This window comes from Acartia tonsa, chromosome 4 (genome assembly GCF_053477335.1).
Source record: "Acartia tonsa isolate MP-2025a chromosome 4, ASM5347733v1, whole genome shotgun sequence".
Taxonomy (NCBI): domain Eukaryota; kingdom Metazoa; phylum Arthropoda; class Copepoda; order Calanoida; family Acartiidae; genus Acartia; species Acartia tonsa.
Window position 1 is genome coordinate 38,565,734 of NC_137263.1, and position 27,334 is coordinate 38,593,067.

Here is a 27,334-nt window from a genome sequence, read left to right on the forward strand (position 1 = left end):
TTTTCAGATAATTTACATTTTTACAAAAAAGAAGCAAATAGTTTCTAACCTATTATATTAGGTATTAAGGTTTTTTCGTCTATTGAGCTGATAGAGTCCTCTAATTTATGTAAGCTTCACATAGATCCTGTAATAGTTTTCGGCTATATTGTTTTCAGTTTTAAGTAATGGGATAGTTTTAAGCTATTTTTTAAGACTTTCTCATTTACTTTGAATTCAGAGCCCCTAGACGCTAGGGGCATAGTCTCTAGTAAGTTTTAAAAGATACTTTTACAATATATCATTGGTTTTTAGATCCATTGACGGCATAAACACTGTTCTAAACCACTTCTTAGCTGCTTTAATTTTAGCTGTTATTTTTATATTTCATGAATTAATTAAGCCAACCAAGATTTTTGTGCGGATTTATCTAATTATTAGGCATGTTTATTGTTTAATCACAAGATTTGTTTTTCTTTATGTTCTGCTACTTATACATTATAGCTAGACGTTATGATCCTTGTTTGTTTTTTTTTAATTTGAAAGTAAAAAAGAAATAACTTTTTGTATAATTGAGTGTTTTATTGCTTTAATCTTAACAGTTACATTATGATGATTTATTTATAATTTAATTTGATAAAATATTATATTACTATGTATGCTTATTCGGGATAAGAACACTAAAATTCGTACAAATATAAGTAACTTCAACTTAATAAATTTTGTTAAAAATCTAAAATAAAAGAAGAAACATATTTTAAATAACTGATAAATTTTTCCTGCAATTATTCGATTTTTATGATTACAGGAATATAAAACAATTTTTTAATAATTTCTTTATTTAAAAAGTAATTTCTAACTTTGTACTAAAAAAATCTAAAATGTAAAACCCTTTTAAAAAGAGAAGTAAAAACTTATGTTTAGCTATTAACAATATACCATAAAAGGAAACAAATTAGAAGACTATTTTGATTTCTAGATACGCATATTTATAATACAAGGATGACAACATTCATTAGTAATATTGCTCTTAATTATTGTAATTTATATGGCATTGTTAAAATTTCGTCCCTGGCATCTATGTATAGTGACTTCAGTGAATATCTTGAAATGGCTTAAATTCATTTAAAGACACATATGAAACTTTCCTAAAGAGCACAGACTAATATTTTTAAAAGCAAAGCTTTTCTTTAATTAGGAACGTTCCGTCCGTACGTCCGTCCGTCCGTTACAGTTAGCTCTTTTCGTTAATTAAAACAGGTTAGAATTGTCCTATCGATTTCAAACTTTGCATACTGATTTCTATAACAGTTAGGTACGATATAGAAAGCGCAGCAACTCTATAATCGTTACCAGAAAGTCCGTGCGTCCATTTAAAACAAGCTGATTTTTTACTTTTTGGACAACAAATTTTTAAATGTTTAAATTATTCTATTCATCTGATTTTTTTAATACTGATTCCTATTACAACAAGGTATAGTGTTGTAAGCGAAGCATCTCTATAATCAAGTCCTAAATACGTTACGTCCTTAAACAGTAACATGTATTAAATCAGTTTTGCAACAAATTTACTTTTAATTTTGTATAGAGATAAGATTATGCATTACTATTCAGTTTATTCAGTTCTTACACTCTACAAGTGTTAATGTTCGTTTGTCCTTCCATTTCAGAGCTTTGCTTTTATAGATGTTGTCATCCTTTAGCTTTTTTGGGCTTTGATAATAGATTATATTACAAAATCTCATATAAAACCGGGTCCTTTCGATATTTCTGGCAGAAAATGTTAATTATTGTTATTAAGTAGCTACTCTACAATTAACCAATGAAAGAATCACATAATATTTTCATGTTGATTCATGGTGGAAGCTGAGCCAATATCTCGGAGGAAATTATTCCAATCCTCGTTAATCTTGCTGAAGACAGATTTCTTCCTGTCAGATGTGCTGCACTTGGATTCTGAGCTGACCCGCCTCTCCCTGCCACCTGCAGAGGAGGTAGTCCTGTCAGTGGCCTGGCTGCTACTACTGGGATTTCGCTCCCGCCCTTTCTTCCCTTCCTCGCCTTAAACATTATCCAGAATTTTATAAATTTTTGTATGTCCGTCCGTGACGTTAAGGGAGAAAGATGATTTTCGCGGCTGCTATTTAAGATAGACAGCTGATGATTCCCTGTACAAATTTGCTTCAAGTATATTATTAACTTGGTCTTTTTGTTTGTCGGTCAATCTTCAAAAGACACAAAAAAATATCAATTGTAAATTCTCTCTTTCTTTTTCTAATTATAAAATTTAAACATCTCCTCTATAACTAACTATGTCTGTTTGTCCATCTTCTTTTTTTTGTACTTTGCTATTTATGGATATTGTCATTCTTTTTTAAAAACTTGTTTCAATTATAAAATGTACCGAATCCAATGCTGTGATCATTCTTAGAAAATCTGCGCAGAAAACTCATCCTTTTCTTTGGCTGTTGTTTGGCGGGCGGTGATCCAACTTCACTTGGGGACTGCGGTGACCCAACTACACTTGGTGACTGTGGTGATCCAACTAGGCATGGCGAGGGCGCAGAGCCAGCTATACTTGGTGACTTCGGCAAGCAATCTCCACTGGATGGAGATTGATGACCAGGCTGAGGTTGTAGGTCGTCTGTAGCTGTGGTGTGAGGTTCGTTAGGGTCTTCAGCAACTTGTTGTGGCAATTCTTCATTTTCCTTTGCCTTCTTCAAAGGACTGAAGCTGAAAAGGTGAAATCATGAGAATGATTAAAACAATGTGATGTTGTTCAAAATAAACCATTATATTAACCTAAATGCTTTCATTTCCTTTAACAAAGCCAATATTGAAATTGTTCCAAATTGAAATACAAACGAAAAAGAAATATAAAAAAAAGAAGGTGAGGGGTGATTTATTTGTAGTACTAAATTGGCAATAAAAGTTTGGCCAGAAAAAAAGAGGCATAAACTTTCTTTTAAAAATTATGACTTATTAATAACACATCCTTTGTTATTAAATAATAGTTTTTAAATTGAATTGAGTTCTCACCTTGCATATAGTGAGACACCATCCGGAGATTGAGAAATAAAACCTGCAGGTTCTGTAAAACAGGATCCAGGTTGCAGTGCAGCAGGACTGCCAGCTTCGTGTGATATCCTGTTCTGACCTGGAGCCAACAGGGACAAGTTTTGGGCCTGCCCGTTTTCTTGTTGCTTCGATTTACGAACATGGTCTAAATGATAATTTTAAACTTATTGGACTATTTCTATTTAATAAGTAATTGAAAAACGCAACTACTTTAAAACAATTGAGTATGATAGATCCATATGTCCCGAGGTGCCGAAGGCACGGGCTAAAAAAACTGGTTTTAATCTTATGGTTGAAACATTTTTATATTCGTAGAAAGCTGGATATAATACGATGCCAGGCATAGTTTTTTCGTATGGATGAGAACCGGTTCCTATCCACCGGATTCAATACGAGAAAAAAAATTAACACAAATAGATTTATGTCAGATATATACATATATTGATATATATTTATATATTTATCTATTTATCTACGTCATATAATCGTTTCGTTAAAAGTGATTGCAAAAAATCTAATTATCCCTTCATTGCTCATGGCTTGTGTTCACTTGACCTATATCAAAGTCAAAGTAAGTCAAAGTAAGACTTACCAATACTAATACACAAGACTTATAGAGTAGCTTTAGTAAATATATTTAAAGTTTTACCTAGGAATACAATGTTATGATTAAGTAATTTGTTGGCTATATATTCAATTCTTTTCTTTCTTTTCATCGGACTTTTCATCAACTCTTCCTCCTTGCCAACTGTTAAAGCTTCCAGTAACACTTAAATTATAAATTAATAGAATGAAAAAATATCATAAGATGTAGCGTGCGGTAGGGGGGTTTAATTGGAGAGACAACCCCCCCTCCCCCCTTTATTTCTCTTTTTCCCCTCTAATGTTTTCACACAACCCTGTTGAATTGATCTTCAATAAATTGCCTTTATCTTATATACAATCATAAAATAATAATTTTAATCCATTATCCTTGAATAACACTAAATTAAATAGTTAATAAATTTTATTCTATTCTAATGTTCTGAATTATGATGTCATTTTTGTATATAGATGTTTTTGTTGCTAATATTTGAAAACTTACTTTTATTTTTCTCTCCCTTTTTTCCACCAAAGCCAGATTTAAGTTTTTCCACCTAAATGAAAAATATTTTTATTACTTCCTCAAAATCAACATGATGTGTGTTCGTCTGCAGCGCAAAATCCTACTGACTGCTGAACCGATATGACTCTCCTTCTCATAGGTCCAATGAGGGTTAATAATTATTTCGGGTGAGGGTATCTTCAACCTCCCCAGAGAAAATGCCCCTGGAAAAAAATAACCTACCTCCAAATTTTTAAATCTAAAATTCAAACTTAGCTTAGATCCCAATTATTTTTTTTGCTCTACCTTTCTGTAACTTCTTTGTAACCTTTCATCTAAACCCATTTTTTAATAATTTTTATTTAAGAAAATTTGCTAAATAAGATTAAGAAGAAAACTACGCACCATTTTATCTGATTCTTTGCCCTGAACAAACTCCACAGTTTTCTGTCGAATTATCTTTAATTTCTTCATTGTTTTAGAACCCTTTTCAAGTTTATCATTGGGTTGAGTTTCAAGATTTTTTCTCTCTTCTCTGATATGCTTGTCAAGCTCGCTGGCTATTATGTTCTCCTCAGACTCAACTCTTTCCTTCATCTCAATAGTTTTATTATTAACAAGGATGATTATGGCCAAAATTATAAATGAATAATAAAACAATACTTTTTAAGAAGGAAAGGTAAATCGATTAATATGAAAAATTGGTTCTGTTCGTTTAATTAAATTTAAATAAGGTTAATCTGACGCAGTACAACCACAGGCTTTAGGCTGCCACAGGGCATAGGTACTTGGGTGCAGTTCATGGGTTTCAATCACGTATGGTTGGAATTACACTGAAACTTTTTGCAAATATAAAGCACGTAAGAGTTGCCGACAGTATTACATACCAACAAGGTTCACTACCAAAGAAACTTTGCTACTTGAAAATAAATAAATATAAAACGATTAATACTTGCATAGCATATAACAATCTAATATTTTTTGTTAGTTTTCAAACGCTTAAGGACAAGTTTCAAAATTTGATTAGGTTTAAACTAGACGATGTAGACTGAATTTTATTTATTTAATCAGCGGAACATACAGACTTACGGACCAAGAGAAACCAGAGTTGAGCATTAGTTTTACCTGAGATTCTAGTCTAACTCCTTCTAGACCTTTTTCATCCACCCATGAAACCTAAAATTAACACATCATCTTAAATCCCTCTATTATATATACCTATATATTTTTAATGAGGTTTTATTATTTGATTGCAGATATGAAAACAAAAATTATGGGATTAATTTCTTATTTAGTAGACCTTGAAAGGCCCTGGCAAAAGTGTTCTTGTCAAAATATATTAAACTAGCAGCTGCGCCTATAGCATCTAGGGGCTCTTTTTTCGAAGGGATATGGAAGGGCAGAAAAATAGCCTAAAACCATACCAAGAATTTTTTTATAAAAAATAAAATAGCTTTAAACCGTCACGAGACCTATAAGTAGCTTCACTGTAGGGAAGCAAATTGGTTCAGCGGTTAGCGAGATCCTTCGCTTCAAACAAAAAAGCTTATATAATAGGATATATATCAAATGTTAAAACAGGTTTATTTCTAGTGGTTATTAATCACTAATCAGACTCTGTACTGCGATTTTAATTTGATTTTAGGGTTCCAGGACAAACAAACTAAGTATTTCTATACAGGTTAGGTTAGGTTAAGATATGAATATACAAATAAGCCCCCCGGAGGGATTAGGTATTTTGAAAAACCTATAAGATGGTTTAAAACAGGTTAGATTATGTCAATGTCACTCCTGCGTTTGTCCTAGGACCGTTATTGCTTAACATACCTGTTTTTCAAATTTATGATTTTGCACTCTATTGCCATATTGTTGACTATAAACTCCATTGCCCTCTTTGTCTAGGTAATCATTAGATGTGCTTCCCGCATTTGCTCCTTGTAGGTCAAGTTCTTCAACATCAATACTACCATCCGTGTGCAGCTTCACCATCCCTTCAACTTTCTTTACACAGTCGTTCTGGAAGATAAAGACAGAGTTCTTTTGCGGGGGTGAAGGTGGTTCTTCTATTGCTGATGACAATGTCATATTTTCTAATGTTTAAAGTCACTCTTTGATTTTGGTTTATGAATAAGTAAAAAAAAATAGATAAAGCTCACTGTGGGCTATAATTGAATCAAGACAAAAGTAAGTGCCGAGCCCTGAGACCTATGTATGGTGAAAATAGACATAAAACCATGATGATTCCAGGTAAAACCAAAATATTTCAGTGGGGGCTTTTTGAGAAAATTAGATTTGAAAATTTCAAGTTCAATTTTCACCTCCTAGGAGTTGCCGCATAATCATGACAAGAAAAGCAAATATTATTTATTTAAAATATTGAACAACTTTGCTTTTATAAAGTTCTTCATAAAACCACTCCTGAAGGGAGTTAATAAATGGCCATTTTTATCACTTGCTTTGCAAAGGTCACGAAAATTCAGCCTAAAATAAATCATATATAGAGAGGTTTTAAGAAGGACTTCATAAAAGCAAAGTTGTTCAAAATTTTAAATAAATAATATTGCTTTTATGAATCTAATTTTCTCAAAAAGCCCCCGCTGAAATATTTTGGTTTTACCTGTAATCATCATGGTTTTATGTCTATTTTCACCATACATAGGTCTCAGGGCTCGGCACTTACTTTTGTCTTGATTCAATTCTAGCCCACAGTGAGCTAAGTCAGTAAATAATCAGAGAATTAATTTGTATACAAAGCAAACAATTCCTTAAACTATTAATATTACCCCTAGCAAATAGGTTTAGCCTCTCCCAAAGCAGATAAAAAATATATGCAGGACTTTAAACAAGGCTATAAAATAGAACCAAAGGGTTCTAGCGTTTGAGAGATCTTAACCTTGCAACCTGTCTTTAATTATTAAAAAGACAATCCTTTATAATGCCCCAAAAATAGCCCAAAATTTCAGAGTGTCCCTTGATATTTAATCTTATCTGGTTCAATATAAACTTCTTCTTCTCCCTTGACAGTCTCAACAGAATCATGATGCTCTTCATCAATAAATATTTCCTTGGTAACAACTGGAGACCCAACTATCATGCCAGTTACACTTGTGTTGTCAAAAGATTTGAACACATCATTGTCAATGCTTTCAGATTGCTAAAATAAATATTTAATGATCTTATCAGATTTAAACGCTGTTGTGTTTTTTGTCAACCACAGCTTTGGATTCTGTATATGCCTTTTCCAGATTGTTTAATGTAAAAAGAGTGTTAATACACATCTTATTATTACATTGAAAAGAAAAAGAAGTTGCCTACCTGTTCAAGATGTTTTGATTGAATCTTTATAGTTTCATTTATGTCTTGAACTACCTACAATACAAAAAAAAATTCTTATCCATTTAATATTTTTTTAATGAACGAGCATGACTATATTCAAAAAGCAAATCAAATCATTGAGTCAAATCATAAAAAAATTCTTTCGCTAGCCTAGGAGTCTTCAATATTCCTTTATATCCATGTATAGTTAAGGAAACCTTGACTGCTTGACTAGCCTAGGCAATTTTACAAGATTTTGCTCAATACCTGTTCAATATCAAAAGATCCCGCCATACTGTTGGTCATCTGTCTTATCATAGGATTATTAATCTCCTGAGGAACATCATACCAGGCATCTGATGGATCCTCGGATATCATTTTCTTAAGCTCTACTTTGCTACCACTGGTTGCAGTTGATTCATTACTATGAGCAGCTACAGCAGTTACATTAACATCATCATTATTAAATTTTTCGACAGCTCCTTCCTCAGTAGTTGTTTGATTATGACCAATATTATAGGTATCTTCTTCATTCTCTCGCGGGGTGCACGCAGCTGTAAAATTAAATAACAGAAAATTATGTTTGTCATAATAAGTTAAAATTTTGAATGTTTAAGTAATTAAGTTAGGAGAAACGAAATAATCTTCACTACCCATTTAAAAACAAATTAGTTTGAAATAATCACACTTGTTCATTCTTATTATTTTTATATAAAAATATTTGGCAACGCCAACAAAGGGGCGATTCGTCGTATTTTTTAAATGGTTTTTTATAGGTTATTTTAGGTTAGGTTAGGTTATATTTGGTTAGGTGATTGCCCCACAGGGTTAGGCAATTGGCCCTGCAGGGTTAAAGCCCCCCGCAAGGGCTAGAAATAGGAGCAAAGCTACTTTGAAAAAAAACGAAGAATCGCCCCTTAAGGTTCGTTGCCACGTTAAAATGTTTTTTTTTGCAAAGGAAAAAAAACGCTATTTTTATCCATCCAAATCCCATTAGTGCATGTGAGACTGACTCGAACACCAAATTTAGCTTCACTGCTCCTTAAAAGATAAAAAAAGACCTTAATTCTAGAAACAGGTAAATAAAATGTACTTACCTGAAGAGGGAGCTGAAAGCTTTAAAAAATCCTGCTGCAATTTTGTGACCTGCTGAAACGCCTTGGGACTTGTGGTGGGAAGATCTTGCATGCACAGTCGGGGAGATACGCTCAGTTGGCTCCCGTCAAGAATAAGCACGTCCTTAATAATTTTATTTTAAGGGTCTATATAAAATACATTTTTTTACACTATGGGTGATTCTACATATTCAGAATAGTCTGTAGATTGTATTTCAAATATTACAGGGGGAAAGGGGTTAAATAACTGTATGTCCCCACCCCGAAGACCTTATGCCGACTCTCAATTTGGTCTTTGAAAATCAACTAATAGCGTCAGGAATATTAACACAGCCAAGTCACCACTGCACAGAAAGACAAAAAGCAATTTGCTAGCAGACAAAAAAGGTTCCCAACAGGGATATCCAGAATGTATATTTTTATCTATAGATTTAGTTTTCAAATTATATGAATGACAGTTAGTACCGACAAAACAAGTCTTACTATGTAGAAACATAAACTAAGTTTCTTAATGAAATTTGATAGATTTTTGTCCTTGTTACGCAGCTTATAATCCTTCTGTATGTGCGATAATTCATCGTGGTTGAAGATATAAGTTACTACAGCACATTACTTTTTGCTTTGGGTCATTTTTTTTGACAATTTTCTTTATCATAAAGTTTTAAGATGTAAACATTTATAAACTACAACTATTTATATTTTGTAAAACTTGGTTTTGTGCTCTGTATACAAAACGCAGAGGAACATTAAAAAAAACTTTTTAAAAAATGCAACATACCCCTCTGATATTAAGATTATGATGCATATTTTCATTAGAACCAGACAGGGATAAATCATCTGCTTTCATCTGAAGATTTTCTACAAATATTTAAACCAAATTAAGCATCGCTAGACAATCATATATGATGAAGCTCTACATAGTGCCTTTAAAAAAATGACGTCATACAATGACCAATACAATGACAATGACCAATAGCCTATACACACAAGAAATTTTCAGTGGCTGGCCAGTATGACGTCATTTTTATAGGCACCAAAAAAGCTTCACGTACCAGCTCTATTAAACAATTTGCTTATAATATGTTCAGTCGTCAACCCATGACTGCAAGACAGTTATTCATACTATAGATAGCAGGTTGCTTTATTAATTAGTAGATTTTTGCCATCTAATTTTAATGAAATATGTTTATACACATAATTTTTTGTTAAAGTCAATGAGGTAAAAGAGTCAACGAAATTTCATTTGTCTTAAAAAACAAAAAAACGGGCGGACACAATATTTATTAACCTAATTTTGGAAAAAGTACTTTTTTTTTCAATTTTCTATGAGGCCAATGGTTCACAGAGGCAATCAATGCTACCTGTTCTGATGTGAAGGTCTGGTGGATGGAGAGAATAAGCTGGAGGGTCTCCAAGGTCATCGGTATCACATGTTTCATTACCAATATTATCATTAGATGTTCCTTCACCATTATTTGCTAAAGTATTAGTGATATGTTCTTCCTTGTTTGATTCCTCCATGTGTATTTCTTCTCCAGCCTCATCCTATAGTAAATGAACAGTTTTTGATCTGCTTTTGACTATCAATAACAAAATCAACCCAAATTTCTACATTCATAATTTGTGTATAAATATAATCGTAAAAGTTTAATTGGATTTTTACTAAATTATTTTTTTATGCAGTAGTTTTTTTTATGAATTCATGCATTAAACTTTCTACATGGGTATGGGTAATATCAGAAAAATAGGGTTTTCCTTTTAAAAATTGCATTATTTAATGGTAGATAATTACACCATTATAACGTAATAACTTTTTTTGCATAATTATTTATATTTTACACTGACAAAAAAAAATTACAAAAAGTTGGGTAAAACTGTTCATAGCTTAGAGATTTACAGAAAGAAAATTTAATAATGTAATGGAAGGAAGCTAAGAATTATTTAACACAGTTTGTGTGAAATAATATAATAACTATGTTTTTAGCTAAATGTAACCTGATATTCTTGATTTGGATGTTGTTGTTCTTGGTTTTGGTAATTCTCTTGAATTTGTTCTTCGTGGTGATATTTTAAATGTTCCTCGCTTTCTTGACCTTTAAATGTAAATCAGCGTTTTAAAGATTGTGTTAGGATCTCAAAAATCTCTAGGATTTTTGTTCAGTGGAGAGCTTAGAGTTGGTAATTTTCTGGAATCATTATTATATAGAATTATAACTAAAAATCGCCCAATAGCGCAAAACCTGCCCTGGACGGACAGGTATCATACTTTCTGTGATCAACTAGGCGAATTCTATTAAATTATATTGGATAAATATAAAGACTTTAGATTGTGTTGACGTTTACCTTGTTGACTAGAATGTTCAACATATGACTGATTATGTTCTTCACTTTGATATTGATACTGTTGCTGTTCCTGATGATCATGATGCTCTGCTTTGTGATGATGTGTTTCTGTCTGGTCATAAGGAGGCTCTAGTATGTCCGGATTTGTTGAGGTTAATATGTGTTGATTCCTTAAAGTATTAATTCTGTTAGATATATCAATGAATTGTATACTAATGCTTTATTTCCACAAGTATAACATTCAGCATTGCCAAAGACGTCAAAAATGTTTACTACATTCAAGGAGCTTAAAAGCACAGCTAGGATTTGCCATTAAAGAGTTTTATTGTTGTACAGATGAATGTATATGTGAGATATACAGATATATATGTGATCCTTACAGTCATAGTCATACTTACCCCAGAAGTAAAATATCTGGTGTAGATGCAGTCATGATTCTGTTACTCTCCTCTCTGTTGTTGCTGACCTCCAAATTGTCAGATACAATTTCTCCGCGGCATTTGCGCTGCACCTCTTCTCGTGCTGTTCTGATCCTCACCCGTACCTCCTTAATAAAAAGTTTTGGTGTAAAAGCTAAGTTACAGTTAACTGTAACACAGTAAAAAAAAAATGTTGTGATACCCTCAGTGAATGTATTGTAAAAATATTAAGACATGTATATATATTACTGCGTATAATCTACATTATATGACTTACTATTACGGATGACGGAAGGATGGACGACTTACTCCAATTACAGAGTATCTATGAGCATGCTCTACCAAATCTTTTTTTTTACCTCAAGGCTTGGAAAATCATATTCAAGACATCTTCTGGTTTCTTGAATAGTAAAATCTAAAAAATACAGTTTAATAACAATAAAAATGTATGAGTCTAATAATTAATGCAAAAAATAAACCCCTCCTATTGGATAAACCATTAAATGATTTCAGCAAACTAAATTGCCGACAATTTGTCCTCCGTCATAATATCCATGTATATTACATATATTCTCAAACTATCCTTTTCTATGCAATTTCATATCAGCAGCAGTTAAGGAGCTTTTATAATTAGATGTTTTTTTCCAATTCCATTATCTGTTTGGATTAATTACTTACTTGATTGTTGTCTAAACTGATTAACCATGTCTGATACCTGTAATGGAAATTAGATACTTTGAAATTACACAAATATGTATTTTTATAAATATAAAAAAATATTCGCCTGCTTTCATACATTAAATCATTTATTTGCCCATAAAAAAAATATTTTTTTTAGCCTTTTAGGGATACTTAATTATAAATTTATCTTAACACTAGCGGCTGCGCCCCTGACATCTAAGAGCTCTTCATTGAATGGAGTAAAAAAAACGGCTTAGAAATAGCCAACTCAAGGCCTAAATCTTAACGTAATATAGCTTAAGACCTATACAAAAGGACCTACAAAAAGATTCCCATGAAAGAAGAACTTTATAAATCATTGAAATCTTTTGCTATAGACAAAAATTCTTACTAATCTATAAAACAGGATAATAGTTATTTCTTTCATCGTATTATAAACGGCTTTCCGCGGATATAGAATGTACAATTATAAGATTAAAACCAGTTTTTTTTAGCCCCGGGGTGCCGAAGGCATGGGCGAAGAAAACTGGTTTTAATCTTATGATTGTACATTTTTATATTCGTAGAAAGCTGGATATAATACGATGCTAGACATAGTTTTTTCGTATGGATGAGAACCGGTTCCTATCCACCGGATTCGAATGAATACGAGAAAATATGTGGAATGTCTTTTTATCTAACTGATTAAGATAATTTTGTATTTGAAACTCCAAGTTGGTTTAAAATATTACTTTGACTGTACAAGAACTTTTTAGATCTTCTGGCATCTCAGGTTTTTTAGCCTGTGTGATAGAAGTTTGTAGAAGCTGACCAGATACAGAGCTTATGTGACCTGAGCACTTAGTTTCTTGTCGAGGAGCTTCACTCTTTACTTCTGAGCCTGCAGTCTGAAATTGAAACGATCATTTAAAATTTTTTGGCACATTGAGGTATACATGGAAAAGGCATATTTAACATTAAAATATGTATTCAAAGTAGATTGTTTTCTTAGCATATAATTATAAAATCAATATACCAAAAATCAGATCGATCCGATGATTAGATCACATAAAAATTTGTTGTTAAAAAAGTAAAAAAATCAACATGTTTAAAATGGACGTACGGACATTTTGGTAATGATTATAGAGTTGCTACGCTTTCTAAATCGTACCTAACTACTAAAGGAATCACCATGCAAAATTTGAAATCGATAGGACAATTCTAACATGCCTAAATTAACGGAAAAAGCTATCCGTTACGGACGTACGGACGGACCGACCCTAATTATAGAAAAGCTTCGCTTTTAAAAATACAAAGATATTTGGCCACATCCTATAAACTTCCCTAGACTATTCTAGAAGTTAGAGTTTCCTTAAACTTAGATAGATGCAAAAAGAAATAGGTAAGATTTAGGAAAACCTAGTTCCTAGGCTAGCCTAAGAAGTTTTTATTTGATTTGGCCTATTGTTACTTTTGCCAGACGGAAAGCTGGAGTAAAAATGTTTTTCTTAGGTGCTATATCCCTAGTCATTATTCTATTATACAACATCCAAGGGCAATGTATTTAATTAGTCTCGAAATTTAAATCCAGCAAAAAATTAAAACATCTTTTTTTCAAGCATTACATTAAAAGAGTTGTGACAATTTTTGACGTCAGTTTTATGACGCTTTGAGGGATTAACTGCTACCCGACAGTTTAAGGATGTAGTTAAAGTACTTACATTTATGGATGGATTAGAATCAAATAATTTGATTTTGTTCTTCATTTGACTCGATTTCTGTGGTATTGGATTGTAATCTTTGTAGGTTGTAAACTTTAATATTGTTCCAGAATCACTACAAATAAATTTTGTGTTTTATTTTACATTACAAAGGGGAAAACAGTAAACTTTGTATAAATAATGATCACTTTTGGCTAGTGGAAAAGTTTGAAGAAATATATAATTGTTTGAATACCAGTACATACAGCAAAAATCATATATATATATCTCTCATTTTTACAAGTAAGTAGTATGCATTTTTCAGTTGGGAACTTTAACCAAAGTTAAAAATGGAAAGAATATAAATTTCACATTCTCAATGTTCACACGCATTCTGTTCGTGAGCATGATATCCTTTTAAAGTTCATCATGAAGAAGTTTAAAAATATTGATTATAAATTATACTTATCATAAAATATAAAGCAGTATTTTTTTGTCTGAAGCTTAACATGTTGATGAATACTAAACCGATTTAGTTCTCCATATTAGGTAAGCTTTACCTAGACCTAGTGGTTTTTATCTATTTATTGTAAGATTTATGAGTTTGGATAGATTTAAGCTATTTTTCATTCCTCGAATAAAGAGCCTCTAGATGCTAGGGACTAGTATTTCTTTAAAGTCTAATTCAAGCATTCAACTGTTTAATGCATGGAAATAATAATATTACGTACAATTTGTATTGGTTTATATCTAAAAATTTGAATGGCTTCTCTTATTTAACTTTAGAATTATTTAAACAAAATCTATTAATTCTTGATTTATACAAGAATATAAAAAAGAAAACTATGTTTCATTTTTCTATCATTAAATCTATTTAGTAAGGAAGCAACAGTAATTTTTTCTAGCAGTTTAGATCATTGGCGGGCATGCCTTATAAAAAGTTACGGAGGTTATGCAGTTTACGGTTAAATGTAGCTAGAAACTATTTTTTTAAAACAATTTTTAAGACTTCTAGCTGCCCAACGGCTTAACATACATCAAACATCGTTATAAGCCCCTATAGTATAAGAATGCCTGAAATAATCTGGAATAACCAAGGTCCAATAATTTGCACTTTAGGCGCCGCACATATGAAAAGAAAACGCGCATGAGATAATTATTTTTACGCATTTTTGTAAGCTTCGAGATAAATCTCAATTTTAGAGAGTTGACTATACCATACTATTTATACTATAGTTTAAATGATTTACAATGTTCTATTGTAATCCGTATTGGTATCTAGCAGATTTTAAACTCAAAGTTCTATGGTTTTTGAAAATACCTTAAACTACACAACTTAGACGTCCAAGGTGGGGTTAATGGGGCGATTACCCCCTCCCCCCCCAAACGGCACCCCCATAATTTTTTTCATTTTACCCCTGCCAACAGAATTCAGGGGGGGTAATTACCCCCCCAAGCAAATTTTACCCCTGGGGTAAAAATTTTGGGGGGGGTAAAAAAAATTGCGGCGCGCTTCGCGCGCCATTTTACCCCCCCATAACCGAATTACCCCCCCGTTAAAAAAATTTTACCCCCCCCCCCCAAAATAAAAAGCTTGGACGCCCCTGCTACACAAGATCCAAAGTTATAACACTCAGATATTTAAGATCCTAAATAGAACACAAAATTCCTGTTATAATAGTTTTCAAATATTTCCGCTTGTTGTCTCACTTTTCTTTTATCCTCCATTTTTTCTCTGTACTTTGTATCTTCTATTTTTTGTTTCAGTTCAGTTACTAACTCTTCTCTTTTAACCTAATTAAAAAAAATATGTTCTAAATATGCCTTAATAAATTATCATTTTAAGATAGTTTATACTGTTCTTAATTAATTTCAAATCTAAAATTTTATGGCGTGTTATTTGTTAAGAACTTGTTCTTGCGACAAAGACCTAATTGCTGCAGAATTGTGTCAAAAACGATCCATGTGATGTAATAAAAATGAGGGAGATGAGAGGAGAATTGGGAAGGGAAAGAAAACCCTTAAAAAAGAGATGGATAATCCCTCATTTCTATGACGTCAAATAGATGATTTTTGACACAATTTTGCAGCAATTTGGTCTTTGTCTGTTTTTGTTAATTTGAAGAAAAGCTGCAATTTTAACCTACCTCTTCCATAGTTGACATGCGTTTAGGTCCATACTTGTGGTGGCCTTTTCGCTTATTTCCCGAGGAAGCCGACTTTTGATAGTTGCCAACTTGTTGCGGCATTTCACTGCCACCACTTAATTCATTTTCACTGCCATGAGGTTGGTTCTCATCGTTTAATGGCGGGTTTGGCGCTCGTCTGGTAATTTTAAATGATCAATTATATATACAGACACATATACTATCCCAAAAACTTTTTTTTTTTAATAGTTACAATACATTTATTTTCAAGATAGGTAAACCTAATTATTATAAAGAGCAGTCCATTTAACAGTACAAATAACAAAAATTGTATTTATAAAGACTAGCTTAGATATTATGTAACAGTTTAGCAAATGCATGTCTTGGAATTAATTTTAAAATAGAAAACTTTGTCCTATTTTGCAATATTTAGATATATGTTAAATAGGTTATTTTGTGTTAATTTACATATTTTATCGCATAAAAAAATTAATTTATTGTAGGTACATTTCTTTGATCTTGCAAACCTTAATTTTAAAAGAGCTTTTAAAAAAATAGTTTAATGTATTGTGATTTGGGATGTAAAAATGGTTCTATGTATGACTATTGAAAATATCCTTTTCTTTCTGCAGTTTGGTGAACGTACATCTGGATGTCCATGTCCTGCCTGGTAGCTGTACCGGTCATGTGATGATATATCCTCTGAACTACCAGCCTCGTCAACCAACTGACCTCTAGCGGGCAGGGTCAGCTCTGTGTCCGGCAAATTTAATGGTTTAGGAGATTTGAATTTCTCTATTTGATCATCATAAGATCTTGTTTGTATTAATGAAATTAAAGTATAATTCTAATGTGTTTAGAAATCAGTCTTTTTTTTTGCGTTTCTTTCACACAAAGTGCCTAATGAGCATTTTTAATCCCCAATTTCTAAAATAGTTCGAAAATGAAGGGATGCTGATATTCTTTTCCTATACTTCACACCTGCGACTGGCCTTACCCAGTGGGGCTACTCAATACCCAATATAACCTAACCCAAATTAATAAACAAACAAACGATATAACATCCCCCTCCATTAGATTTTTTAAAAATAAAGGGGAGGGGTGGCGTGTACTAGGTGTGAAACTTCCTATTTTTTGTTTAAATCTTATGATCTTAAAAAATTTCCTGAATAAAGTTCACTTGCAACGACCTAATAGAAAAACAAATTAGAAAATTCAAAATCTAATGAATTTGAAATTCTGTATCAGGCAAGCTACTAATGACCACCCTGCCCTAAACTTACCTTATCCAAAAAATAGTATCTATTAACACTAAATTTAGCCTAAATGTTAAATCTCAAGAAAACGCGCGGCTAGAGCTAACTACACAGTAAGAACACACTTCTTTGTAGAAAATATACTTCGCTTTATTCAAGCCTTCTAATTGTTTACAAGTTTATATTTCTTAAGCTAAATCTACTTTTACTTACTTTGTTTTTACTTGTTCTTGGTCTGACACGTTTTCTCACTGGGGGCGGGGGGCGTTGGAAACCACCTCCTTCACAGGTAGAGGGCAGGGGGCTATCCCCTCCCTCTACCATAGAGGTCATTATTTTTCTTATACTATCACTTTCTAAATTTGAGAAGAAATAAAAATATAAATTATTGAAAAGAAAATGGTTCTTTACTTAAGACAGAAAGAATTATTTCGCTTTGCTTATCATATTGTACTTTGTTGTCCCAGGAATCAGTTTACAAAAAATCGGAGTAATCGGATAAATATATCACATAAAAATTTGTTGTTAAAAAAGTAAAAAATCAACATGTTCAAAATGAACGTACGAACATTCTGGTAATTGTTATAGTGTTGCTACGCTTTCTAAATCGTAGCTAACTACCACAGGAATCACCATGCAAAGTTTAAAATCGATAGGACAATTGTATCATGCCTCCATTTAACTAAAAAATCTATCCGTCTCGGACGGACGGACCTACCCTAATTATAGAAAAGCTTCGCTTTTAAAAATAATTATATAATTTTCAGCTTTAAATTATTAATTTTAACACAGTAAGACTGTTGTCAATAATGAAAATGAATTTAGACTGTGTGAGGTAGAGCGGAGGGGCCATGGGACAGAAGGAAGCCAAACAAATACCTCTCAACTGAATTAATTAAAATCAAGCATATGTACATTGTATTTTAACAATCAGTAATATCCATTAACAATAGTTTGGTTTCCCTTTTAAATTGTGTAAAATCTTTTCTCGTATTCATTCGAATCCGGTGGATAGGAACCGGTTCTCATCCATACAAAAAAACTATGTCTAGCATCGTATTATATCCAGCTTTCTACGAATATAGAAATGTACAATCATAAGATTAAAACTAGTTTTTTTAGCCGGTGACTTCGTCACCTCGGGGCTAAAAAAAACTAGTTTTAATCTCATAATTTTACATTCTATATCCGCGGAAAGCCGTTTATAATACGATGCGAGAAATAACTATTCTCGTATATCCAACTTTCTAAGAATATAAAAATGTACAATCATAAGATTCTATATCCGCGGAAAGCCGGATATAATACGATGCGAGAAATAACTATTAAATCAGTGATTTCGTATTCTCTATGGCCACAAAGTGAGGTGTGTAAACGTTTTGGTTTCAAAATGCTCAGGGACTTGTGTAACTATTTTAACTTCCCCTTAAGTACTTGATTCGGTCCTAGGACAAACGCAGGAGTCCAAAACGTCGGAGTGGACCCTTAACCTAACCTAACCTATTTTAAACCATGTTTTAGTTTTTTTAAATGCCTAACCACTGCGGGGGGCTTATTTGTATATTCATATCTTAACCTAACCTAACCTGTATAGAAATACTTACTTAAATTAATATTTTAACACTCCTGCGTTTGGGACTACTGCGTTTGTCGTGGAACCCTTGATTCAACATAATATAATGGCGTAATATCTCGCTAACCAAGGAGCAAATAGAGTTATCCATTTAAGAAAAGGATGAGTTAGGACAATTTTGTTAATAAATTAAACTATTGATATGGTTTTAGACTATTTTTCATTCCCTTTCCTCTTCCTGTCAAGAAAAGTCTAAAAATGAATGGTGCGAAGCCACTAGTTCAATCAAAAGAAAAAGATTTTTTTTAGATTTTATTGAAACAAATCCGAGAAAATTAAAAAAAAACCTTGAGTAAAAAAAATGGAACGTGGAAGAGGTTACAGATAGTGAAGGGTCTGTTAAATAGCACAACTTAAATTCAATAGAAAATGGCAGCATTTCTTTACATACATGTATATTGTATTTAAATTATACAACATATCTAGAGAAATATTTAGCATAAATGTATATAAACAAATAAAAACGTAATATTTGCTTATAAATTATGCTCGTATCTATTCAACGTTATCACCAGCATTTTGAAGGCTTTAAGGTGGTGTTACTGAAAAGAAACCGCGCTACCTTCTTCACGAACATAGCCGCCAAAAATTAACAGCGGCTCTACATTTCTTATATCGACGTGAACCTTATTTTTTGTTGGAGCCTTTAAAAAAATGGTAGCCCGCCTAACCTTGCTAGATGCTAGCTACTTTTTTGTTGTTGTATTTTCCATTGTTGATGAAAAACATTGTAGAATCATTTACTGTCAGTGTTACTTTCAAAGAAAGCTTGGCATTAGTTGTTGGCAAGTTTCACAATTAATTCTTTTAAAACTAAGCTACTATGTAACAAATGAAAATAAGTATATGTAGGACGACCTTTTAAATATTCTTCCTATGAAAATATTTATTTATATTTTGCTACAATTTCGAACACACCCTGAAAATACGTCATTGTCGTTTTTTTTATTCAATTTTATCAAGTGTAAGAGCGTTTTTATTTATGCTTCGAGATCTCGCTTTGGGCGCGGTTAGTGGAATCGTTAACATTATTTTGTAAACAAAATTGTGTATAAGTTTGTTGCAAAATTTCTAAATAATGGATCCTTTAAAGAACATACTTTCATTTTTAGTATTTGATTTTAGAAATACTTTGCTTATAATATTGTACATTATTGTTCTAGGAATCATTATTTCAAAAATATTATAGAAGATCATTATGTTTTAAATGGATGTGTTTTAAATTAGAGTTGCTATGCTTCCTAAATTGTAACTAAGTTTAGAATCAATAGGAAATTCTAACATCCTTAAATTAACGATAAGAGCTATCCGTTACGGACGGACCGACCATAATTTTAAAAAGATTCGCTTAACGTATATTTTAAAATAAACAAAAAATAAATGCTTAAAATTTGTTTCAACATGTATTTACAGAATTAAATTTTAGGATAATTGATATGTTATTTATATTGATAAAATAATACTCAAATTATATTAATCTTCTACAAATATGTATAATAATTTAAAAGGGAGGGCGGTTGCCCACTTGTTGAAACACAAACAAAGGACTAAAAACAGTTTTTCTTTATAATGTGGTTTTATATGGTATTTTCTTTTATATACTACAATGTGAAACTGTTAAGAGACTGTGACAAAGCTGCCGCCGAAAACCGCAATTTCTTTAATTGCGCCAGTTTTCGAAGATTTTTTCGTCTTTTCTTAAAAATTCCATATCATACTTAATTTAAGCAAATGTCAGGCAAATTCCCACTTTTGTAACTTTTTTTTACTATTAACCTTCGGTTTCAAAAAGTTGCTCTTTTGCCCCCTTCCCCTTAAAAATAAAATCTAAACAACAAATAATAAAATTTTGTAAACACTTTAAATGCAAGTGGAATAAGTTATAAGGCTAAAAATTAGTTGGAACTTAAAACACTCCAAAAAATCTTTTTAATATGCATTAGGAGCTTTTTAAAAGCTTTATTTTTGAACCATTTCTTAATATTATATAATAAAAAAAAACAAGGACAATAATGGCCATAATAAGCGCAGCGATTAGAGGCTTCTCATATAAGAAAATAAAGATGTCGCTGAAAGTAAAGTATTAATCAGTTAAAACTACATTTAAGCAGATAATAAAGCTTATTATTGTTATATGTGATTAATTTAAGGTAATTTGTATTTATAAAACAATTGATATTAATTATGCCTCTTTTTATCGATGTATAGACCTCTGACTGGTAGGAAGGACATACCTTGTTAACGAGTAACTAACTACTATTAAAAAAAAATATATATCATATAGTTAGGGTTGTAAGAGATATTGATGAAACAATTGATTTTACACATTTCTTTGGCTTTTATACATATATATTCAAATTAAAACTTAAATGCCTTTGAATAATAAAGCCACACAACCTAAAATTAAAATTCTAGCACCAAAAAATGCAGCAAATCAAACTACTAAATATATTCTATTTCATATTTAAAAACACACTTTCAAAAAATATCATAATTGTATAAATATAGTGTATTTGTAAACATGAATTTTTAATATACATTTCATTTGTAAAACGCTACTAGATAAACTACAATAATAATTAATATTAACGTCATATAAAAAAAAACTTTGCTTCAAAATTTATAGATGTAGCTTAAATGTTTCTAATAAAAGTTCAAATAGTAATTTTATTTTAGGCTTTGATTAAAATGAAAATAAATATGAATTTTAAAATTTTATTTGAATTTTTATGAGGAAGATTTCAGCTGAATTATTACTACCCTGCAAGTTTATAATATTTACTGTTAAATATTTTAAGATATGCATTTTATATTTTATCGAAAATACACAATTTACTATATAATTTAACTTTTAATTTACAAAACTCCTAATAACCATCCAATCCCTTTCCTATTTTTTTTAAAAATTATGTAAGGGTCTCACTTTTTTGGTTATTTCAAGGTCTAAGAAAGGTTGAAGGGAGCCTCGATGGGTAAGAGGTAAAAATATTGAATGGAAAAAATATAGGGGAAATACCATTTTTTTGTGACATAAAGGAGAGAAATGGGGTTGGGTTTAATTCAGGGAATAAATTTGGGGTCATTACTCCTTTATACATATTTCTACCCAGCCTGGTTATCTTGAAAGTTTTCAGATAAAAATTGTTGTGTAAAATATGCCTTGACATGTTAAAGTTTGGAAATAAGATAAGGATGCCAAGAATACCCTCCATATAGACCTACTCACAGATCAGGACAAGTATTCAGAATAATAAATAATACAAAGTAAAAAAAAATGAACATGAGGCAATGTACAATTTAAAATCTCGAGTCTCGATTTTTTTACTCTATTTGAAGATGGCTCTTAGGTAACTACTTAAAATTTTACAGCATTGATTCATACTCATGGGAAAGTCGAAATCTCTGTTCTGCCATTTTCTTGTCTAAATACTTGTCTTTGTTTCTGTTTCTGGACAGATGGAGAGGTTTTACAAACTAAAGATAATATTCTAAAACTAATGAAATTTATTATGTATAAGTATTTTAGGTAACCTTAAACAAGAATGAAAAATAACATAGACATATATCTAACAGTTTAAATCGGCTTGAATATTAAATCAAAACGTAAAATTCGAAGATTTTTCTAGGGGCTGTTCCTTTAGTTTTTAACACCATCTAGTCAAAAGACTTCTGAAAGATTCCATATTTTGATTCCACAAAAAAAATTATCGATAAAAATTGATTAGAATTGCTTAATATCAGTCCTATTTTGAATAAATAACTTAATAAGGTTGATTTATAGCTCTTAAATGCTTATCTCTTTGGCTTTATTTGGTTAAATATGCCATGGTTTGGTTAATATGATAAATGCAATTTGTAAATTTTATTTTTTAAAGCATTCACTAAATATTAGGAACGTTCACAATTATTTGATAATCAACAACCTTTCGTTATAACTTTTCACTGTCGTTTCTACCATTTTTGTACCAAAAATAAATACAGGGTGATTAGAGAAAAGTCAGGGCTTGACAGCCGCGCAACAGCCACTTGTAAGCAGCTAGAAAATTAAATTTGATTTGAATAATCTTAAACTAGTTTAAATTGGCTATTATTGCGTAGCTGCCGAGCCTAGTAAAGAAAGGGGCTAGGCTTTTAAAATAAATTTAAAGTTTATAATCTGCCTTTGCTTTGTTAAAATTAAAAGTGCTAGTTATACTTTTAAAATGATAGGCCAAATCCTATAAAGTTTTATAAAATTAATTTTATGCGACTTGTATCTTAATTAATATAAGTTTATGGGCAGATTACTAAAGTTATGATTCGATGTTTTATTTTTAATGCACAATTATTAATTACAATTTAACAACAATAAAATTTATGATAAAGATGAGGTATAAAGTAGTTTTATAATTATATTTGATATGAAATACATCCTTAATTTAAATGAAAGATTAAAATAAACATATATAAAGTAAAATCTAAATCGTTTTTGACAAAATTTACGTATGAATATTTTTAAATAAATTATTTTGATTTCGATTAAGGGATAAGCATTATTCTTAATGATAACTTTTTTATATTCAACTTTTTAATCACATTTTGTTTGAGTAACTTTTATGTACAGTTTTAAATGCAGCTTTTTAAAGGGATTCTGTTATTTATATTTTAAATAAAAATAATTAATTGTATTGCTTGATTTTCTTCATAAAATAAATTTAATATGAAATACTTAGAATTTATATTTTATTGCCTGCATATGATTAAAAATTTGGTGTGGTTGGCTTAAAATATTTTGTTTGTCTTACTTAGATATGACTTGTTTGAAGCTGAAGACAGGCCGTTTCTTCGGATGCCCATAAATCTAAAATTTTAATTATAATTAATCACATATAATTATAAAGGTTGTCAAAAACAATAAAGCTGTAGAGAACAAAAATAAAATTTTAAAAATATCATGAACATTGCATTGAACAATATGAACAACGAAAAGACCTAGCCAAAGTAGTTTATAGAGTAGATGCTTTTTATGTATGAGTTGTAATATTTTCCTTTCTTTGTACAGATACGAAAAAAACGAATTGAATGATTCTTTTTTTTGTTATTATGACTTAGTGTTACTTTGACCTAAGGAAAGCATTTAATAACATAATTATTAATAAGCTTTAGTTTTAACCTTTTTTCAATTTGTTTCTATTTCATTTATAAAGAAAGTAATTACCAAATTTGATCTCTTTTCTATTTATTTTATTCTATGTTATTATAGATTATAGGGGCGGAGTCGGGGTGTTATTTACGGGGAGAGGGGGGGGGGATTACCCTTCTCTTGCGGGAAACAATACTAATGATTGCAGCCCAGCGTAACTAACATGCTCAGATTGATGGCTCTACTCATCAGGACAAGTATTTCCTATCCTCCCTCCCTCTCTCTCTCTGTCTCTCCCTCTCTCTGTATGTGTGAATCTCCCTCATCCCCCTCATTAGACAAATAAGAACTAAAAGGGAGGAGGGACATTAATTTTGGGGAGGCAAATTAGAGAAAGAAAATTGATGGGGAAATTACCTTTATCTTAAAAGTCAAAAGGATTGTACAAAATAATTTTTTATATGCATAATTAGTGAAATTATATTGTGGTGCTTTTTGATTGATTAGAATGCTTAATTTTTAAAAATCTACAAAAATCGCTAATAAATTGACACTCTTTGACCCTTATCATAAAGCATCAGTATTACTACCATATTAATGTTTCCATTATGGCTTCGAAACCGATTAATATCCGCTTAATTAGCCATACTGACAAATCATGTATTAAAGATATTTTTCCACAAATTTTTAGATAAATATCATAAAGTTAATACCAGTTTTGTTAGTACAGGCCTTCACCCATCTGGGATAACAAAACTCGATTTAATCTTTTCATTTTAATATCCGCGAAAAAAATGTATACTACTATGTGATAAATAACTATTCTCTGTTCATAGCACTATAAAAAAGTGGCACATACAGTTCTGTTTAGTTGTACCCATGTGCCTGGAAAGTGCCAAATTGACCTTCGTCAAATATTGAGGGAGGAAATGAAGGCTTCCACAAGGGTTAGACTAACACTGCAGGGAGTAATGGTCAGGTAAAGGTTAGGAAAAGTTCTTGAAGAAATTACCAAAAATATAAATGACGTTGCTGATTTTTTAGATATTACAATGTAGATTCAAAGGTTTAACTGAAACTTTTTTGAAAACTTTTTTTATATATTTTATTTATCTTATGGTCAGACGTTTTCGTTTAAAAAATCCTATGGAACCATACGATAAATTTATCTTATTATATTATTATGTTGTTTGCTTACTTCTTAAACCCTGATATTAAGAATAAACACATGGGATAAGTAATTATAATTACCTAGATATTTTTCTAGGGTAACTTTTTCTTTCTATTTAAGTATTTATTTTCATTCTATTATCTTTTAAAAATGATTATCAGTAGGAATAAACTAACCTGTTTCTGATAATACAAGTTTTTTTGTTCCTTATCCAGTTTAAGTATAACAAAATTTTTGAGAAGTGACGAATACAAAAATGGCCATGATAAATGTCTAATAGCAGCCAAATTAAATTAAATTTTCCAAATAAAAAAGCCATGTCCATATATCATTTGTTTCATTATGTATACAAAGGATTCACTGCTATAGGAATTCAGCTGGCCATCTAAAATAATTGCCAAGTAAATAAAATTTACGAACATACTGACAGACATATAAAGCAGGTGATAGAGTAGCTTCAATATCATTAAACTTAGCAGCAGTTTACGAATCACACAGAAACTTAAAGAACCTAATTTTTATAGAACACATCTTGCTTCGATTTAACACGCATTTTGGTATGCTTGATAGCTATACCTGCTGCCAACTGATCAGCACCTGGTTGGCTGCTGTGGGTGGTCCGCCAGGTCGGTAGGAACAGGGTGGACAGGTACACCAGCACACTCACCCACGTGCTCACTGTCTTTAGGATCACTGTTGACCAACTTTTGTTGAAGGAGATGATTTTGGATTCCTAAAATTTTATTATTCATTAAATACAACTTACAAGTTCCTTCGTCTATTTGTATATGTTTGCTACTTAAAATCCCTAAAGCTCATGTACAATTTTTATAATAAAAAAATAAAGTGGTAAAATAGGTAAGTTGCAAACTTTTTTTTTGAAAAATATACAAAATTATAAAAATTTTCTTAACGGGAAATTTTTTCTTTTTCTTTTTGTGACATAATAAAGATATAAAATGATGAAAGGTGGGATATTTCTCTCTTTTGCACTGTAAGAAAAAAGAAAATAAAAAGCAAAGAATAAGAAAAAGTTTCTACTATAAGTATTTGCTTATTATTTACCTAACCTTTATATAAAATGAAATTTTTCAAATTCAAATATTTTTTCAAATTCAAATATTTATTGGGACAAAACAACATATACATTTAATATTCAACATTCATAAATGGTAATTACATTGCATTAAGAATTTATTAATAAACTATTTTTATAAACAATGAATACTATAGGTTTAACACAATATAATACAAGTATCCAAAGGACTGAAAAACGCCTGAGGGCGGTGTTGACAGCCTTTTAATTTTAGACTTCGATTTAAATGTTTTTTTTTAAGCGGTCTTTTTATATAAGTAATATATGTACACTATATACAGCAATATGCAAGGAAGGATGTTTCGGAAAAGTAGGGGGGGGGGGGGGACAGGAAAGTGGAGAAAAAATAGGGTCTCTGTGCGATTATAAAAAATGTATATATTTTAGGCAATCAAAAGGTAAGCTACAGGTTGACTTGTACAATCATAGATTAATGTTAAGGTCACAGGAGGGACACAATAGCCTGTCACAGGCAACTACAATACTGTCTAAAAGCTTTCTTTTCAATTTTTTATAAAATTTAAATCTAGAAGTTGCCTGTTCCACTATAAAGCTATTGTTAATGAAAAACGCATTCCAGGTGGCTGGAAGAGTACAAAGTGGAAGATTGTTAACCAAGTTTAATCTGGCAAATGGGATGCTATAATCTTCTTGGTTTCTAAGTCTAATATTACCCTGGGACATATGTCCTCGTGTTTTCCACATGTTAAAAAATGAGCAAGGGGCTATGTTAAGTTTAAATTCATACATGAATTTAATTCTAAAGTATTGCACTAACAATTCAAATGGTAGAATTTTCATTGTTTTAAATAGTGGACCAGTATGGGCTATATAATGAGAGTCTGTAATTGCTCTGATTGCCATCTTTTGCTTGATTTCAATAGATTTTAAGTTACTTTCATACGAGCTTGAATAAATCAAAATTCCATAGATTAAATGACAATGAAATATAGAATAGTATAAGGTTTTAAGTGCGCTCCTAGTTAGAATTTTTTTACATTGTCTCAATATAAAGAGAGCTCTTGAGAGCTTTTCATTTAATTTCTGTATATGATACTTAAAATTAAGGTTAGGGTCAAAGTAAACACCTAGAAATTTTATGGCTGGAATTTCAGATGCATTGTTGACATAAGCAATGGGTTTGATAAGGTCAGGATTAGGATTCCTTGCACTAGAATTATTCTCATTGATATATAAATGAATATAATCCCATTGT

General features: G+C 31.1%; 3 protein-coding genes across 4 annotated transcripts in view; all 3 read right to left on the reverse strand.

Moving 5' to 3' along the window:
• Positions 1-540: 540 nt before the first annotated feature.
• LOC145317092 (uncharacterized) lies at positions 541-16,014 on the reverse strand. The gene is made up of 23 exons (XM_080157995.1): positions 15,841-16,014; positions 15,363-15,487; positions 13,715-13,829; positions 12,746-12,901; positions 12,012-12,048; positions 11,693-11,748; positions 11,313-11,461; positions 10,915-11,084; positions 10,567-10,664; positions 9,933-10,116; positions 9,350-9,429; positions 8,554-8,695; positions 7,724-8,010; positions 7,457-7,510; positions 7,112-7,295; positions 5,969-6,231; positions 5,267-5,317; positions 4,547-4,738; positions 4,142-4,193; positions 3,707-3,826; positions 3,019-3,202; positions 2,384-2,712; positions 541-2,040 (listed from the first exon to the last, which is right to left on the reverse strand). Exons 1-23 carry the CDS (start codon positions 15,940-15,942, stop codon positions 1,811-1,813), a joined length of 3,360 nt encoding a protein of 1,119 aa, XP_080014121.1. The 5' UTR covers positions 15,943-16,014; the 3' UTR covers positions 541-1,810.
• LOC145315467 (uncharacterized) lies at positions 15,989-17,448 on the reverse strand. Its single transcript, XM_080155451.1, has 4 exons — positions 17,310-17,448; positions 17,006-17,030; positions 16,445-16,635; positions 15,989-16,018 (listed from the first exon to the last, which is right to left on the reverse strand). Exons 1-4 carry the CDS (start codon positions 17,427-17,429, stop codon positions 15,989-15,991), a joined length of 366 nt encoding a protein of 121 aa, XP_080011577.1. The 5' UTR covers positions 17,430-17,448.
• Positions 17,449-23,102: 5,654 nt separating this feature from the next.
• LOC145317093 (serine incorporator 5-like) overlaps positions 23,103-27,334 on the reverse strand; it is a 60,100-nt gene continuing 55,868 nt past the window's right edge. Inside the window, exons 16-17 of one of the 2 annotated variants that reach the window (XM_080157996.1) lie at positions 25,599-25,755; positions 23,103-23,569 (exon numbers count right to left, since the gene is read on the reverse strand). In XM_080157996.1, the coding sequence (XP_080014122.1) occupies positions 23,514-23,569; positions 25,599-25,755 (213 nt within the window). In that variant the 3' untranslated portion in view covers positions 23,103-23,513. The remainder of the gene's footprint in view (positions 23,570-25,598; positions 25,756-27,334) is intronic. The other variant, XM_080157997.1, reaches the window with a different exon arrangement.